This window comes from Thalassophryne amazonica, chromosome 7 (assembly GCF_902500255.1).
Source record: "Thalassophryne amazonica chromosome 7, fThaAma1.1, whole genome shotgun sequence".
Taxonomy (NCBI): Eukaryota; Metazoa; Chordata; class Actinopteri; order Batrachoidiformes; family Batrachoididae; genus Thalassophryne; species Thalassophryne amazonica.
Window position 1 is genome coordinate 77,927,079 of NC_047109.1, and position 18,488 is coordinate 77,945,566.

The 18,488-nt window shown below is 40.4% G+C and overlaps 2 protein-coding genes and 1 long non-coding RNA gene across 6 annotated transcripts in view; 2 read left to right on the forward strand and 1 right to left on the reverse strand.

The window, feature by feature from the left end:
• Window positions 1-6,547, forward strand: part of mboat7 (membrane bound O-acyltransferase domain containing 7) — a 21,701-nt gene extending 15,154 nt beyond the window's left edge. For all 4 annotated transcript variants that reach the window (XM_034174677.1, XM_034174678.1, XM_034174679.1 and 1 more), the window contains exons 8-9: window positions 472-648; window positions 4,943-6,547. In XM_034174677.1, the coding sequence (XP_034030568.1) occupies window positions 472-648; window positions 4,943-5,342 (577 nt within the window). In that variant the 3' untranslated portion in view covers window positions 5,343-6,547. The remainder of the gene's footprint in view (window positions 1-471; window positions 649-4,942) is intronic.
• The window catches only part of LOC117514313, a 19,693-nt gene that overhangs the window by 431 nt on the left and 774 nt on the right, over window positions 1-18,488 (reverse strand). Inside the window, exon 2 of the long non-coding RNA XR_004561854.1 lies at window positions 2,036-2,043. This is a non-coding gene — a long non-coding RNA (uncharacterized LOC117514313). The remainder of the gene's footprint in view (window positions 1-2,035; window positions 2,044-18,488) is intronic.
• The window catches only part of tmc4 (transmembrane channel-like 4), a 25,949-nt gene continuing 15,197 nt past the window's right edge, over window positions 7,737-18,488 (forward strand). Inside the window, exons 1-9 of the mRNA XM_034174696.1 lie at window positions 7,737-8,157; window positions 8,278-8,455; window positions 9,452-9,600; window positions 9,752-9,901; window positions 13,198-13,283; window positions 14,884-15,029; window positions 15,136-15,283; window positions 15,802-15,960; window positions 16,045-16,173. Coding sequence (XP_034030587.1) covers window positions 8,127-8,157; window positions 8,278-8,455; window positions 9,452-9,600; window positions 9,752-9,901; window positions 13,198-13,283; window positions 14,884-15,029; window positions 15,136-15,283; window positions 15,802-15,960; window positions 16,045-16,173 — 1,176 coding nt within the window. The 5' untranslated portion in view covers window positions 7,737-8,126. The remainder of the gene's footprint in view (window positions 8,158-8,277; window positions 8,456-9,451; window positions 9,601-9,751; window positions 9,902-13,197; window positions 13,284-14,883; window positions 15,030-15,135; window positions 15,284-15,801; window positions 15,961-16,044; window positions 16,174-18,488) is intronic.

The following is an 18,488-nucleotide window of genomic DNA, read 5'->3' on the forward strand; positions in this document are numbered from 1 at the left end:
ATTTGAAATGACTTTAGTTTTGTGTCATGTCTGTGATCTGCTTTTTTTTCTACAAAATTAAACAACTGAAAGAACATCCTCCGAGGCCGGTGATTCCATAATTTTTGCCAGGGGTTGTAGACCTTGGATGAGTCTGTCATTCATACTGAGTGTCTCACTGTTGTCACACTGTACTTGTACTTATCCTGCACCACCCTCACATACTTCTCTGCCACTCCAGATATCCTCGTACAATACCACAACTCTTCTCTTGGCAACCTGTCATAAACTTTCTCTAACTTCACAGACACACAATGCAACACCTTCTGGCCTTCTCTACACTTGTCCATTAACACTCACAGAGCAAACATTGCATCTGTAGTGCTTTTTCTCAGTGTGAAACCATGTTGTTTTTAGTTTAGTTTTTTGTGTGTTATTGTTGAATGTTTGTAAAAATTGAATTTAGTTCTCTGTAATTTTCTTCATGGCCAGCCCTGATTCTTCAGCTGAAGAGATGTACAACTTTAGAACCATTCAGAACATTGATTGCTACAAGACCGACTTCTGTGTGAAGGTTCGACATGGCATGCATTACTGGAACATGACAGTGCAGTGGTGGCTACATCAGTACATCTACTCCAATGCCCCCTTCAAAGCCTACACTCTCAGGTATATCTTTTACAGGGGGTGTGTGCAGCAGCTTCTATTTACTGTTGTTCAAGCATGAATCCCTGTGTAGGAGTCTCAGAAGGTTTTAGTGGGATGTACGCAATGTAATAAAAATCTTAAAAATTTCAGCCACTTATTAGCAGAAATGGAATATCACATTCATAACAATCTGTTCATTAGTATAGATAGGTTCTATAAAGTTGTTTACAAGCATAGTGTACTAGTACAGTACAGAAACCATTTTACACAAGTGAGATGATATTTAAGTGTAAATATTTTTTCAAAGTCCTTTGCTTTTTGGGCTGCAGTTACAATTTCAGTAACAATAACTAAGATTTTTGTAAACTGTTCTCAACCTCATAATATAAAGAAAGTATCACATCTAATTGTATGCGAAATCAAATTAATAAACATAAACAGTTATTTTACTCTGTGAAACGTGTAAGTGATCAAATACATTGTGTGATTGATGGATAATAATATATTCCCCATACACTGAATGAGGGAAAAATGCACTATAATTTAGCTTGTTCTATATTTTGGGGAGATCAGAAACTTTTTATTGAGTTTTAATTTGATGTGTCCCATAAGTATGTACAGTGGGCCAAAAAGTATTTTGTCAGTCCTTGAATGTGCAAGTTGTCCTACTTAGAAAGGTGAGAGAGGTCTGTAATTTTCAACATAGGTACACTTCAACTATGAGAGACAAAATGAGGAAAAAAAAATCCAGGAAATCACATTGTAGGATTTTTAAAGAATTTATTTGTAAATTATGGTGGAAAATAAGTATTTGGACAATAACAAAAATTCAACTCAGTACTTTGTAACATAATCTTTGTTGGCAATGACAGAGGTCAAACATTTCCTGTAAGTCTTCACCAGGTTTGCACACACTGTAGTTGGTATTTTGGCCCATTCCTCCATGCAGATCTCCTCTAGAGCAGTGATGTTTTGTGGCTGTCGCTGGGCAACACGAACTTTCAACTCCCTCCACCAATTTTCTATGGGGTTGAGGTCTGGAGACTGGTTTGGCCACACCAATTTCTTGAAATGCTTTTTATGGAGCCACTCCTTTGTTGCCTGAGTGGTGTGTTTGGGATCATTGTCATGCTGGAAGACCCAGCCACGTTGCATCTTCAATGCTCTCACTGACGGAAGGAGGTTTTGGCTTAAAATCTCACAATACATGGCCCCGTTCATTGTTCCCTTAACACGGATCAGTTGTCCTGTCACCTTTGCAGATAAACAGCCCCAAAGCATAATGTTTCTACCCCCAAGCTTCACAGTAGGTATGGTGTTCTTGGAATGCAACTCAGCATTCTTCTTTCTCCAAACACGACGAGCTGAGTTTTTACCAAAATGTTCTATTTTGGTTTCATCTGACCACATGATATTCTCCCAATCCTCTTCTGGATCATCCATATGCTCTCTGGCAAACTTCAGACAGGCCTGGACATGTACTGGCTTAAGCAGGGGGACACGCCTGGCACTGCAGGATTTGAGTCCCTCTCTGCGTAGTGTGTAGCCTTTGTTACTTTGGTCCCAGCTCTCTGCAGGTCATTCATCAGGTCTCTCCGTGTAGTTCAGGGATTTTTGTTCACCGTTCTCATGATCATTTTGACCCCACGGCATGAGATCTCGCGTGGAGCCCCAGATCGAGGGAGATTGTCAATGGTCTTGTATGTCTTCCATTTTCTTACAGTTGATTTATTCACACCAACCTGCTTGATTATTGTAGATTCACTCTTCCCAGCCTGTTGCACATCTCCAATGTTCTTCCTGTGTCCTTCGACAGCTCTTTGGTCTTGGTCATGGTTGAGTTTGGAGTCTGACTGTTTGAGGCTGTGGACAGGTGTCTTTTATACAGATACCGAGTTTCAGCAGGTGCCATTAATACAGGTAACAGGTGGAGGACAGAAGAGCTTCTTAAAGAAGTTGTTACAGGTCTGTGAGAGCCACAAATCTTGCTTGTTTGTGGGTGACCAAATACTTATTTCACCATAATTTACAAATAAATTCTTTAAAAATCCTACAATGTGATTTCCTGGATTTTTTTTTTTTCTCTCATTTTGTGTCTCATAGTTGAAGTGTACCTATGTTGAAAATTACAGACCTCTCTCACCAACACCAACTGCTCCACCAGAGTAGCGGATCCAGACTTTTATAGGGGCTGAGACCCCCTCCTGGTGTCTCCAGACACCACACTGACTTTCTTTTTGTGTCGCTGTTTCACTCTCCACTCTTTTTGGATTTTACTTTTACTTAAAGTACATTTATATGAGAAATTTACTTTTGATACTTAAGTACAGTAAATGTCCAATACTTTAAGACTTTTACTGAAGTAATATTTTTAAAGGAGACTAACTTTTACCAGAGTAATTTTATGGTGAGATACTTGTACTTTTACTCAAGTATCACTTTGAGATACTTGATACAAGATTGCCTTTAAAGTTCTCCATCATGTCTTTATGCAATTTACAACAGGAACAGTGGCTTTTTATGGATTAATTAGTCTCGCAACAAGCTCCACTTCTTTATACAATCATCAACCTCCAAACTAATGGTATGTGTAATTTCCCTCCATGAATTACGGGTCATTTGAGTGTCTTTTTCTGACTTCGTGTTGTGAATTTGGTCATAGTTGTGGACTTTTCTGCCAAGTGTATTTGATCCACGATTGAAGTGTTATCAGCGTGCACACTGCAAAACTATTAAAATATAACTGGAGAGGAAGGAGTGAAACCAGAATAGTGACAAATCGCAGCCTTTTGTGGTCTCTGTCATTTAGCAGTTGCGTGTCGGGCTCTGGAAAGCCAGGCAGAAGGCTCTGATCTAAAGCGGTTTGGTTCGTCACACTTAGGGATGTGAGTGAGACTTAAAACCATATTACAGTGAAGACAGCATTTTGTTAATAATCACCGGCCTTGAATTACACCCTGCCTCATTTAGGTCCCGTGTCTGACCATGGTATGAAAAAAATAATCGCACAGGCTTTTAATCAAGGAAACACGGTACCCACTTTCCTTGAATCAGCGTCAGCGAGTGTCAGTGCTGAATTTTATTTCATACCTCTGTTACTGGGCACGTCTAGACTGCTCTGTCTAGTATATACAAGGGTATTTTAATGGAAATACACTGCGATCGGATAAGGCGTTTTGTCCAACGTGAGCGACAATCTGTTATACAGCATCTGGCATATACAGTGCTTATTACATGGAAAACCATTTAAAAGCATTAGGACTTTTTCTTTTCTGCTAAGTGTGAATATCCAGTTTATACGATGACTGTTTACGTGAGTTTTACTGTATTTTTATTTTTAATAATGGCAATAATAATCATACTAATAATGTTGTCATTATGGGGTGTTGTGAGTAGAGGTTTGAAGTGGAGAAAAATTAATTTACCCCATTTGGGAATAAGGCTGTAACATAAAATGTGGAAAAAGCGAAGCACTATGCATACTTGCCGGATGCATTGTAACAGAATTATCACAGACACATTGACTGACAGAACTGACACTAGGCTAACTTTGTACCAGTTATAGTTGATCTCAAATTACCCCCCCCGTTTTATTAGCATAAAAAGATTCACATAATAAATGACAACAAAATGTTCTAGACAAGATCCCCCTCTCTGAACATGTTCTGCTACTTTTGAGTTGTAAACAGTGAGTATGTTGCTTTATGTTTACATTGTGGAACATCATTTGGTCCCTGGACCAAGATCGCAGCTCGTTACGGTCTGCCTCAGTGCATGACTATGTCTGCTCTGTACTAATCTGTATGGTTGCAACACCATGTTCCGACAGTAGCCCGAAAAGGACATGCATAGTCTGCTTTTCGCATGTTGCAGTGCAGCCAGAAGACTGAAGATTCCATAGTTACTTCCTTGTACACTGTCTACTAGTTGCTTATGCATGCTAACAAATTTGAGAACCCTTGTTTTTGTGAAATGGAGGATGATACTTATTGCTTATGTGACAAGGCAAAGGAACATGAATCCTCATCACCAAAGAAGCAAAAATATGAAGGGATTCAGAATTGGCTGGTGATGCCATAATGCAGTCTGTATGACACTAAATCCTACATATGGTAGCTTTAAGGCAAAGAAATATCTTCATAAAGATATATGAGAGAGACTAAATATGCTTCTTCCATTCCATTAAAGACTTTTTTTTTTAAAACACTCCATTTAAATAACTAATTGCTATGAGTAGGGATTACATGATAGTAGACATACATTGTTTTGTATTATCTTTAAGTCATTTTAAGTATTTCTTTTGTGTGTGTAACAGGGCTGCCTGGACAATGTTCATCAGTGCCTACTGGCACGGTCTACATGCTGGTTATTACCTTTCCTTCCTCACCATTCCCCTGTGCATTGCAGCTGAGACTGCTATGGAGGGATCTGTCCGTGCAAAACTGGGCCCTCTGGGCCAGAATGTGTTTGACTGGATTCACTGGTTCTTGAAGATGAGGGCCTACGACTACATGTGCATGGGCTTTGTGCTGCTGCAGGCCTCCGATACCATCAACTACTGGTCGTCTATCTATTTCATCATGCACGTCATTGCTCTTTGCTGCATAGTGCTGGGCAGAGCCTTAAAGGGAGGGAAAAGTGATGGAAAGACACAGGAGAAAAGAGCAGAGAAGCAGAATAACATGAAAGGGAGAGCTGGAGAAAAGATGGACTGAATGGAGGGAAAAAAAACTGATTAGACACATATGTACATGTTTACATGATGTTTCCTTTTTACATTATATTTGAAATTCAGATTAACAGCAGGAGTTGGTGTGAACTGTAAAACCCAGTCAGAGGTTGCCACTGAAAATATTTTGTACATGTGCAAAAAAAAAAACTGCAGAAGGTGATGTGGAGAATGTTAGTTTGATGAATGTTGCTGCTGCTACGATGTCTGAATTCTACTTTCAGTTTCTCAATGCTGATTGTCTTATCAATTTGCAGGTTTGAATGGGGTTATTGATGATGTTGCCATAGAAACAAGTGAAATTACAAGCAACTGATATTAGTCTTACAGTTGGTGTATGCATGATAAAAGAAGACATAATGACTGTAGGACATGTTGTCAAAACTAAACATTTCAACAAGGAGGAGGTGGGGGAAATGGATTTTTTATTATTATTATTATTAACCTCTTTCCATCTTATTGACTGATGTTTCTCCACATCGTCTATGGCACTATTAACCACGATTCAATCAGCATCCTGCCCCTTTTCAGCTGCAATGCCTATTTCAAATCAGAATTATTACTGTGAAACTTGTAGAACTATAGAGAAAAAAATATGCACCACTTGTTGAATATTTCTTTCATAGGTGAAATACCTACATAGGTGGCGCTAAACAGTCAAGCTCCACATAACACTTGTCTCTAAATGCACAAGTGTGTGTGTGTGTGTGTGTGTGTGTGTGTGTGTGTGTGTGTGTGTTTGTTTTGAATTTTGTGTTGTAATATTTGTTTGGAACACTTGATCCAATTAGTCAAATGTTTTCAATTTGTCCTTTTTTTTTTCTTCTTTTTTTGTAACTAGCATTAGCTGTCTTTTATCTCACCTGTATAACTTCTGTCTGCACTAACAGCTGTCCAGTAGTTTACGGTTTAGTGAACTGTGCACAGTGTGATAGTTGGTTATGGTCTGCTCACTGCCAAAATGTCTACTGCCATCATGGCCCATTCAGTTTGGACCAAACGTTCATCCAAAAAGTCACAAGTTTTACATTGTCTGTTAGTTGCTGCCTTAAACACAGCACAACAAACTATGCACAGCTGGAAAATCTGCGGTTTACCCTATGTTGTCAAAGCCCAAAACCTGTAGCTGTTTCCCGTTATGACTGATGCCAGAATGAAAATGTGAAACCTTTGAGATCCTTCAACTGCAAATTGCCTCAATGTTTTGCTGTTTGTTTACATCTTCTGTACCCCCCCCCCCCCCCCCCCCCCAAGCAAATAATTGAACTTGATTGAGAAATGGTGGCTGAAAAATTCAAGAGACCACGGTGTCATAGGTTCAATCCCCTAACTGCACAGGGCAACATGGATGGGAAATGCATTCAGTTTATTGCACAGAGAGGAGTGTGAATTATCATCTGTCACACCACTTCTCTGTTTACATTTGTATTCACATGTTTTCATGTATCATGACTGTAATGTTTCTGGTATATTGATACATATATAATACATATGATTTCCTTGCAGATATTATGTGCTTTTTTTTAAATTTGCTAGATATGATTAAGGGTATAATGCATAAAGACAAAACATTTATTTGTCTACACTGGCAGTAGCGCAGGGCTGAGTCAGTAAGAATGTAGATGAGTGGGTTTAGTTCATCCCCCACCAGCTTGAGTAGACAATAACACCCATGGCTGACTTCAGTTTGTCTGCCTCCTTAATAGTGAACCCATGTTGTACTCATCACTGCTCCACCTAGCAACTGCAAAGAGAAGCATGGTGCCCACTATGTCAGTAAATACATTAATAGTAAATGTCATATGTACATAACAAACATTGTTATGGTAAATGTTAGGGTTGTTTGAAGAGGAGGTACTCTAGGAAGAACTTATTTTTAAAATTCTTTTTGAAACTAGGGCAGGACGTCCTTGCTCTTAGTTTTTGGTAGCGCTTTCCCTCATTGAGGGACCAAAAATAGAATGGTCTGGATTGCTGTGTGTGTAGGGATGGCAGTCCAGACGCTGCTCATTGGAGTGCAGCTGAGGGGTAGCATAATCTTTTATGAGCGCAGTTAAGTACATGTGTGCAGATCGAACCATTAGTCACTTTGTAGGCTGCCATTGTAGTGGCTTTGTAGTGACTTGAATTAGATGCAGGTTAGAAAACCAAAATACGTACATGTAGCAAGGTGAAGTACGGATTGAAAAGATGTTCCCACTAGCTTGGCTAACGGGGAATTCCCCGTTGGCTGATCTGGTTGAGTTTTGGTCCTTAGTTCGAGCAGTCTGGGGTTCAATCCCACCGCCATCCCGGCCACAATTGGCGTTGTCGGCAAGATGTGGGTAGTCACAGAAAATGCTCAAATGCACCTGTGACCTGAAGTTGTCTGATCAGAAAATCATTAACACTGCCAATATGCCTGCCTAGTTCCAAAATTTTAGCTCCATTAGTAGCCACAATTATGTCCTTATGATCATTTTAAACATTTCAGCACTATCAGACATTTCTTTCTATTCATTGACATTACAAGTTGATATAAATGTGAAGTTTTTCATGTGACTGCACCTGAACCTGCACATGAATGATAGTTATTTCCTTGCACTTAATGGATTAAGCATACAAGGAAGTGAGTGAGTGGTCATTTACAAAAGGATTAAAGTCCATGAGAGAAGAGATTCCAGTTTCGGCACCATTTCCTCATGACAGGCTTGTTCACTCTTTGTCTTCTAAATGAAATGGTGCTAATCTATTAGATGTGATTACAGAGGACAGGCTGTGCCTCAGAAAAATGGGCAGTGAAACACAGAGAGAAAGTTCAGGTAAGCTGTTTTGCTGAAAGTCTTTTCTTACATCTTTATTTGTCATCCAATGAGAAGAAAATTTAGTTTGCATTGAATCAGTTTTTGCTTGCTCTGTTTTCTCTTTAACTTAACCTGTAGTAGAGTATGGATACCACAGTGACCAGCGATCAGTGAGGTTACGACCAGTGTCCAATACGAATCATCCTCAGTTCAGCTGGAGCTCGACTGCTGCAGACCGGGATGAAGGGGGCACCACTGAATCGCCTCGGGATCTCAGGAACACTCCCTTTTCCATGGCACTGAAACGCGCTGTGAGGTACAGTATAAAACTTATATGCTGGAGTATTTGTTTTGATCCTTTGTGTTAATGTATGAACCAAATAATTCAAGAGATCAGATTCCAATTTGGACTAAACTTAGTGGAATACTAGAGGGTTACCCAAGCACAAATTTACTTGATTTTGAGAAAACTACATTAAAATTCAAGGTTGCAGTCGATTGGGGGGGGGGGGGGGATTTTGGCTGAGTGCGTATGTATTAGTCAGGTAAATGAACATACACTGGTGCCAGGCACTGCTGCATTCACCTCACCATGGAACTGCCTTCAGGCCTGGATGGCAACCACCCAGGCAGACAAATGGTCCATTCCCACCTGTGGAATGTAACCATTTGTTTGCAGCAGCCAGGTGAGACATGGGCATCCCCTTGGCTTTCTCCAGCTGCTGGGGTCCTCAACACAAAACAGTTTAGCATGATTATGCAGGGCTGTGTGTTACTCACAAGGAAAGTGGTTCAGTTTTGAAAAGAGTTGATCAAATGTCAAGGTCACACAGAAATATCTATTTTGATATCACTGAAACGCAAAGAAATAATTTGCATTGAATATCTGCGTTGGACATGTAAGGTGCGGGTGTTCAACCTATTAACTTTATAGTAATCTGTGAGTCAGCATTTAAACTGGAACAGAGAATTTTTGAGAACTACGCACTTTCATTTCTGAGACGTCTTTATTCTCACTGTGCACACATAGATTATGCTACTCTTGGGCATTTAGGTTTGGAAACACCTAGTAATAGTGACTTAAATTATGCATAATTATGAAAATTCATAAGCAGGTTTAGAAAATTGATGGATATATGGGATTGTGGAACAGTCTCTTTTAAAAAAAAAAATGACTGTGAATTTAAAAAATGTCCAACTTTTTAAATAACTTACTGATCTGTTTCAGAGAAACAGCACAGGGTTTGTTGTTGTTGTTATTTTTTTTTTTTGCACTTTTTGTGTTTTCGAATATTGTTTTTGTGGGTTGCAGGCAGGTGCAGCAGATGAACATACCCATGGTGTCCAGCACAGAGTCATGGAAACGGAAAAAGTCCAAATCTTTGCAGAAACTGAAAGACGGTGCCTTTGGATTTTTCTCCTTTTTCATACTGTGGAACAAGTCCCTGCAAAAGATTGGAGGTAGGTTTGCACAAGCACAAAATAAATCCTCTGGGAGATTAAAAGATAAAAGCCTGGACAGTTCACGTCTTTTGACAAGTCTTTGTTTTAGTGAATATTTTCCAAATGTAGTTTTGGTTCATGCACATCTCGTGTCTGTTTACTCAAACAGGAAACTTTGGAGGTGGTGTTCTGTCTTACTTCGTGTTCCTGCGATTCTTGGTGGTGCTGAACTTTGTTTCTTTCTTGTTGATTGCTGGATTCGTCCTCATTCCGAGCATTGTGTTCAGATCTGTTGGCACCAGCTCTCTCAACAGCACCGGTAACTTTTATCACATTTAGTCTGATTCCATTTCAGCTGAAATTGAGGATGACATGGTGCCACAGTTCACCATACACTCCTATTTCCTTTACTTATAATTCTCTTTCATTTCAGCGTTGTTGTTTCTACTCCAAACAAGAGGCCTTTGTACAGTTTGGTGCTTCAGTTGTCTAGCAACAGCCCTACCTCAAAGAACAATGTGTTCACAGGAGCAAAGGAAAACACTGCTTTTGATTTCTCTTCAAAAATAAAAAAAATAGAAAGCAATGGTAAAATACCCTCGGCCATATGAGCAATATGTGTTCTTTATTATTTGCAGTTGTTTAATGAATTATTCATCCTATTGTCTTATGTAAAATGTGTAGATGTTCAATAAAGCTCCTCGATCAATTAAGCAATCAATCAAAAACAATAATTACATTTTAACAGCATCTGCAGGAGGCCTTGCCTGTGTGTGTGTGTGCACATGAGCTTTTGACAAGAGCGGAGGTTGTGCAAATCAAGGAATATTTGTAGATCACCTGCATTTGCAGATTAATGAGAAAAATTGAACTCGACAGGAAGTTAGCTTTGCGTTAGCGGACGTTCGCATACATGCTAACGTCATGGCAATGTGGATGCAACAAAGAAGAAGTTTGTCTACCTCAGAATGCTGAGGTAGACTCACAAAAACCCTCAAATCATTACTTAGAATAGATTGTGGAAACATGGACACAACTGGGTGTTCCAACAGGACGATGACCCCAAACACACTTCAACAGTGGTTGTGGAGTGTCTAAAACAGGCTCACATTAAGATTTTGGAATGTCCTGCTGTGCTTCAAAGTCTGGTGTGTGCCAGGAAACCAACAGATTTAATTAAACTCTGCCAGTTCTGCCAAGAAAAGTGATCAAGTATCCATTCCATTTTCTTCCGCTTTATCCGAGTTGGGTCGTGGGGACAGCATAGCCGCCCAGACCTCCCGATCCACACGCACCTCCCCCAGCTCCTCCGGGGGAACCCCGAGGCGTTCCCAAGACAGCCGAGAGATGTAGTTCCTCCAGCATGTCCCAGGTCTTCCCCAGGGCCTCCTCCCAATGGGACGTGCCCAGAACACCTCTCCAGCGAGGCGTCCAGGGGGGCATCCGGAAAAGATGCCCGAGCCACCTCAGCTGGCTCTTTTCGATGTGGAGGAGCAGCGGCTCGACTCCGAGCTCCTCCCAAGTGACCGAGCTCCTCACCCTATCTCTAAGGGAGCGCCCACCCACCCTGCGGAGGAAACTCATCTCGGCCGCTTGTACTCGCGACCTCGTTCTTTCGGTCATGAGCCAAATCTCATGACCATAGGTGAGGGTTAGAGCGTAGATCGATCTGTAAATCAAGAGCTTTGCCCCCCTGCTCAGCTCTCTCTTCATCATGACGATCCGATACAGCGACCGCATCACTGCAGACACTGCACCGATCCGTCTGTCGATCTCACGCTCCATCCATCCCTCGCTCGTGAAGAAGACCCCAAGATACTTAAACTCCTCCACTTGGGGCAAGGACACTCCACCGACCTGAAGAGGGCAAGGCACCTTTTTCCGGTCGAGAACCTTGGCCTCAGATTTGGAGGTGCTGATTTTCATTCCGGATGCTTCACACTCGGCTGCAAACCGCTCCAGTGCACATTGAAGGTCCTGATTTAACAAAGCCAACAGAACCACATCGTCCACAAACAGCAGAGATGAGATTCTGTGGTTCCCAAGCCGGACCCCCTCTACATCCTGACTGCGCCTAGAAATTCTGTCCATAAAGGTAATGAACAGAACCGGCGACAAAGGGCAGCCCTGGCGGAGGCCAACGTGCACTGGAAACAGGTTTGACTTACTACTGGCAATGCGAACCAAGCTCCTGCTGCGGTCGTACAGTGACCGGATAGCCCTTAGCAAAGGACCCTGGACCCCTTACTCCTGGAGCACCCCCCACAGGGTGCCCCGAGGGACAGGGTCGAACGCCTTCTCCAGATCCACAAAGCACCTGTGGACTGGTTGGGCGAACTCCCATGAACCCTTGAGCACCCGATGGAGGGTGTAGAGCTGGTCCAGTGTGCCGCGACCAGGACAAAAACCACATTGCTCCACCTGAATCTTGAGGTTCGACTATCGGTCCAATTTTCCTCTCCAGCACTCTGGAATAGACCTTACCGGGGAGGCTGAGGAGTGTGATCCCCATGTAGTTGGAACACACCTTCCGGTCCCCCTTCTTAACCAGAGGGACCACCACCCCGATCTGCCAATCCAGAGGCACTGTCCCCGACCGCCACACGATGTTGCAGAGGCGTGTCAACCAAGACAGTCCCACAACATCCAGAGACTTAAGGTACTCAGGATGGATTTCATCCACCCCAGGAGCCTTGCCACCGAGGAGCTTTCTGACCACCTCGGTGACTTTGGCCTGGGTAATGGATGAGTCCGCCTCTGAGTCCCCAGTCTCTGCTTCCTCTTCGGAAGACGTGACGATGGGATTGAGGAGATCCTCAAAGTATTCCTTCCACCACCCAACAACATCAGGGTCAACAGCTCCCCACCCGCACCGTAGACAGTGCCGGTGGAGAGCTGCTTCCGCCTCCTGAGGCGTCGGACGGTTTGCCAGAATTTCTTCGAGGCCGACCGATAGTCGTCCTCCATGGCGTCTCCGAACTTCTCCCAGACCCGAGTTTTTACCTCTGCGACTGCACGGGCTGCAGCACGCTTGACCTGCCAGTACGTATCAGTTGCCTCCAGGGTCCCACTTACCAACAAAGACAAGTTTGACTCCTTCTTCAGCACGCTGATCCAGTATCCAACAACCAGAATTCTTCCTAAAGTTTGTTGGTAGTTACCATAAGCACCTGGTCAAAGTGACATTCAACCAAACATTAGATGTGATGTATGTATAATTATGACAGTGTTGAATTCAGAAAATCCAAAATTAATTCAAACTTGTGCACCATTTTGGGTACAAAAACAGTTAAAAGAAATAGCCGAAAGACCAATATTGTCATGACATTCACGTTCATGACAAGAACATGTAAACTTCTGACAACAAATTCTCCCTTTTAACCAAACCCCATTTTAAAAACAAGAAATTTCCATGACATGTCTCTTTAGGGGTTTGTGTAAGTGGCAGAACTGTGTTTTGTCACAGTTTCATTCCCCAGTCTTTCTGCTTTTCTGTAATTTGTCATACCACTTATGCCCAACATCGGGACAACAGCCTGATTTTAATATTCAGAGAATTGCAAGAGAATGTGTACTGTCTTCACCTAAATACTGACCTTTAACCTTTCCCCATAGGTCCAGAGAAGTGCATGGCTTATGACCCCAGTCCTCAAGGCTTAGTGGTGTTCTACTATTACTTCATTAACTTACTTTCTGGAACGGTGAGAAAACGCAAACCACAAAATACACAAACATATTACACTTTAGCTACTTGTACAGTCATACTTAAAGGTGTAGTCCCATTTGATTCTTCTCGCCATTTAAGATAGAAAAAGTATGTTTTTTGGAACCACTATAATTTTATTATTTCATATTCAGATGAAAGAAGCACAGTCTTATATGACCAATATAATTCAAAATTATATTTTGTGGAAACAGTTTAGAATTTTGACACACATGGGTTAAAATACAGTGACAAGCAGCCATGACACACTTTATGTGGCAACGTCACAGATGATACTTTTTTAATGACTCGATTGGCAGACTTAGTCAGCATTATGGAGTTAAAGAAATGTGTTAAACCTTCAGTTTTGATTGAAAGATAAAGAATAATATGTATGTCACAGATTTAAACAGAGTGATCTTTTACTGTGGCCAGCCTAAGGCACACCTGTGCAATAATCATGCTGTCTAATCAGCATCTTGATATACCACACTGTGGGAGGTGAGGTGGGATGGATTATCTGGCAAAGGAAAAGTGCTCACTAACACAGATTTAGACAGATTTGTAAACATATTTGAGAGAAACAGGTTATTTGTGTATATAGAAAATGTTTCAGTTCTTTGAATTCAGCTCATGAAAATATGGGAGCAAAAACAAAAGTATTGCATTTCTATTTTTGTTCAGTGTAGTTTTATTAGACTTTATTAGATTATGCATTTTTCCTAGTTGTAACTCACAAATACCAAGTTCAAAGTTTACACTGAATGCAATATGAACTTCAAACCTTATGTTGGATTTAAGACCATTGTAAACTCAGAAAACCCAAGTTGGGAACTTCCAACTTGTGAAAAGCATGTGTTCACTTGATCAACTTAGAAAACAAGATGGATGAGCGCAGTAATATATATATATTTTTTATTTTGTTGTTTTCACAAGGAACACACAAATAAGTAAGTAAGATGGAAAATATCTCACGGGTTTATTCCTGTTTGTAGTCTTAACTCAGTGACAGATGTTGCAGACATTTCTGAAAAAATGGTATTGCTGTCAACTTCACTAATGTAAAAAAATGCAATCACGTAGAATAAATGATTTGTTAAAAGTAATTAAACGGCAATTGTAATATTCTGTTGGTAGTCATGACGGAGCACGACTGTAGTTTTTTAATGTCAAGTCAGATACTCGTAAGTTGGATTAAGACTGAATTTCTGCATGAGATTCCAAGCGAAAAATCCAACCCGACCACGCGTTCAAAGCGTTTTGTCCAAGATAGATCTTGTAATTTCTGACTTTACGACATGTGGCATTACGTATGTTCTTCCTTCATGTCATCTGCAAGATCTCACAGAGCAAACTCACTGTAGTTTCCATGGAATACCCCCAAAATTAGTATTTTACAAGTAATAAAATTAGATGTAATTTTGCAAATACTGCAGAAATAAAGGTACATTATAATGACAAGATAGGAACAACACCTTTAATGGTCTTTTTTAGAGATATGTTATTTGTGTTATAACTCTCCCACGCGTTTGTACTTTTCTTTGCTAGTTGACTGTAAATACAAATTTATTACTCATCAGATGTGTTTAATATCTCAGGGTTTCATGGAGTATTCATATCTGTTTTATGGCTACTACAACAACACGGTGGTGGAGGACAATAACATCTCCTACAACATCTCTCTGGCTTACCTCTTTACTGCCACATTCTACTTTGCCTTCTGTCTCCTCTGTATCATCGTGCGGTCAGTCTCACAACAAATATTTTTGGTGTCAGCCTTATCTCGTCCATTTCTGTGTATCTGTGTGCAACTTCGTTCGTATTGATCTGCATCGTGATTTCTTGCACAGCATGGGGACCACCACTCGGGTTGCTGTGGCAACCGGAGGCAGTGCTGTGGGCAACTATAGCATGATAGTGTTCACGGGCTGGGACTACGGTTGCCTGGGAGACCAAGCTACAAAACTGAAGCAGAAAAACATTCACTACAGGTTACAGGTACGTTTCTTTCAAAAGGTCAGACAGATAACTTGCGAGACCTTTGGATGTACTTTCACAATTCATCTTTTAACAAAAATTGTTGTACTGAGTCATTAGAAGTTAATTATCATATAAAGTAATATATCATTCCAACTTTTTTAAGGTTTCCCACTTTTCTCCATCTTACTGTCAATTAACAATATATTGTTTTAAAGCACAACACACACACCTCGTGTTTTGTCCATTTTGTAACAAATTTGCTGTTATTTTTCAGAAATATTTTAAAAGCACAGATTAGGTTACGGTTTAGGGTCTGTGTGGTCGCTCACATATAGTAAGTACATTTAACTCCAGATTAAGCTTCTGTAAAACAGATGTTTAATCATGACCTTTATTAAAAAGAGAGAAAAAGAAAACTCTACACTCATCACAATATAAGTCAAAAGGTGGCTCGTGAAAATGTGTTCTTTTGCGTTATTTAAAATTTTTGTGCATTTACTCCTGATGACTGACCTTTCACCTTTTCTGTTTGTCAGGTGGACCTGGAGGAGGAGAGGATTAAGAAAAAGGCAGCCTCTCTGACACTGGGTCAAAAAATAGCTTCATATTCACTGCGCAGTTTTATGGCTGTTCTTTGTTTGGGATTCATTGGAGGATCTTTTTACGCCATTTCTTTGGCCACCACCTTCAGTCAGGTGAGCACTGACATAAAACTGCTGACGTCAGACTGTTCAGCTCGTCACTGAATGTGGACCTTCAGCTCTGTTCTCTGTTAATAGAATAATTCTGATAAAGAAGGGATCCTGGGTTTAATTTATGAGTACCTGCCTTCCATTGTCATCACCACCGGAAACTTTGTGGTGCCTCTGCTGTGCGACCAGATCGCTTTGCTTGAGCGATATTCCCCAGTACCACTGTTATAATGGCTCTATTAAGGTTTGTACAGGTGTTTCTGAGTGGACAGTTTGTCAGTGCATTTTGGTTTGTGTTCATTTATATGCATAAATAAACATTTAAAGAACTGAAGAAAAAAACCCTGAAGGACAAAGTAATTTATGTAACCAAAAACAAATACTAATAATAAAAAACTTCCTCTTCTCTAAACTGACCTTAAAGGGGAACTCTGGAATTTTTCAACCTGGACTTTTTAAAGTCTGCCAATTTAGGGCATAATAAAATCATCCATGTTTATTTATTTGTCTGTCTGTCTATTAGCAGGATTATGTCAAAACTACTGCACGGATTTTGACGTAATTTTAACCACAGATAAATACTAGGCCATGGAAGACTCCATTAAATTTTGGAGGTGATCCAAATCTGGATTCTGGATCAAGTGTTCACTTTACATTGGCTTTGAAGGATTACGTAAAAAAAAAAAAACAAAAAAAAAAAAACTACTCCACAGATTCTCACCTAATTTGCACCACAGATATATATGAGGCCATGGAAGACTCCACTGAATTTTGGAGGTGATCCGGATCCGGATCCGGATCCTGGCTCAGGGTTTCACTTTATAGGCTTTTTAAGGATTACATCGAAACTACTTCACAGATTCTCACCAGATTTGCACCACAGATATATATTAGTTTATGGAAAACTCGTGGTTTACCATTTTGTGAATTAAATATCACATTGCAACATCTTGATCAGTTGGACCATTCTGGATCAGTATGCAATTATTGCATTGTTTTGTGGAATCTGGATCCAGGTGAAGTCCGGGTCACGATGTGAATCGCATATCTTTTATTTTGAGTCCTTGTCAACACTTGGCGGAAGTCAGAAATCTTGGATTGCTCTTGTTTTTAGATGTTTTTGAGTTCCTCTTTTCCCTTGGGACAAAAACAATTATAATATAAAATGTACATACTGTTGCAGTATAAGTGGCTGCATAATGTAATTGTATGGGATGAGTTAAAGTGGTGAAAATGTGATTATTAGTGTCTGGTAGCATGGAGAGGATCCCTGTGGAGGTTAATGTGTCCATGTGTACCTCAATAAATGTAAAGAAACTTTTTAAGATGACCATTTACGCAGTTACTGTCTATGAGGAATTTGATCTTACAGAATGAGCCCCTCATCGACTGCTGACTTGAAATGACTCAGTGGAGACCAGCGCCAGATGGAAAAAATACCAGAATGTTGCACATAATTCATAAGAACTCAGGTTTTGGCTGTTAGAGACCATGTGATGCTATCCCGGTATTACTTTGTGCACTTCTGTGATCCATCTCTAAGAAAATGCTAATCAAAACATACAGCTACAGAGACTGTTGGAAAACAATGCGCTTGTTTTTTGGCTGTTTCCAACAGTCTGCCTATGTCACTCTCAGCAAACATCTAACACACCCTGTTGAATGGAATGTTGACAAACAGCTACTAATGTAAGAATGAAAATTTCTTCTTTTTTGGGGGGAATATTTTATTTTTTTAAATTTTATACATATAGAACATACAAAACACAAAATGCAAGCAGAATACAGCAACTTAAATTCACTCCCGTCCCACCCACATACAAACCAAAAGAGCCTCAATAAAAAGGAGGCTAGTTAACTGCCCATTAAACTAAAAAGGATTAAAAGGGGAGAAAAATAAATCAATGAATAAAGAACAGAAAAATATATGGATCAGTCCATATCTTGCATTGATAGTGGCTGACACGCTCCTGCAGCTCAAGTCTGACCAAAGCTCTGCATCTATTAATATATATTCAAGTTTGACTCCCATCGCTCCCTTGATTTATGCAGATTTGGCTTTGAAACTCCACCCAACAACAGAAAATAAATTTTTGAAATGCACTCATGTACATTTCCCTCAGAAAGAAAATCTCAGTCACAATATCTCCAACATTTAGATCAGTTTATACACATTCATAATGATACAGTGATGCATTGTAAGAGGCTGTGACAACTCCTACAGTGATTCTATGTTGGCAAAAGAGAAGCCATATGCTATATTTCAATAATAATATACTGTCCCTTATCCATTATAATTAGTGCTGTAATGGAGCTGTGGTAACATAAGTGTGATTTCACGTAATAAGTTGTTTTTAATGTGATAACTGTGTTAAATTTTAATTAGTCACAGTAGGAGAGCAGCCCTTCTTCACTGTGAGAATGGCAGCTGCTGCTGCACATGCACGTCAATCAGTCATGAACACAACTTGCTAAAAACAGCTCGAGAAACAGCTTGGTGCACGCTCCTAAGTGTCCACCATCAGTGCAGT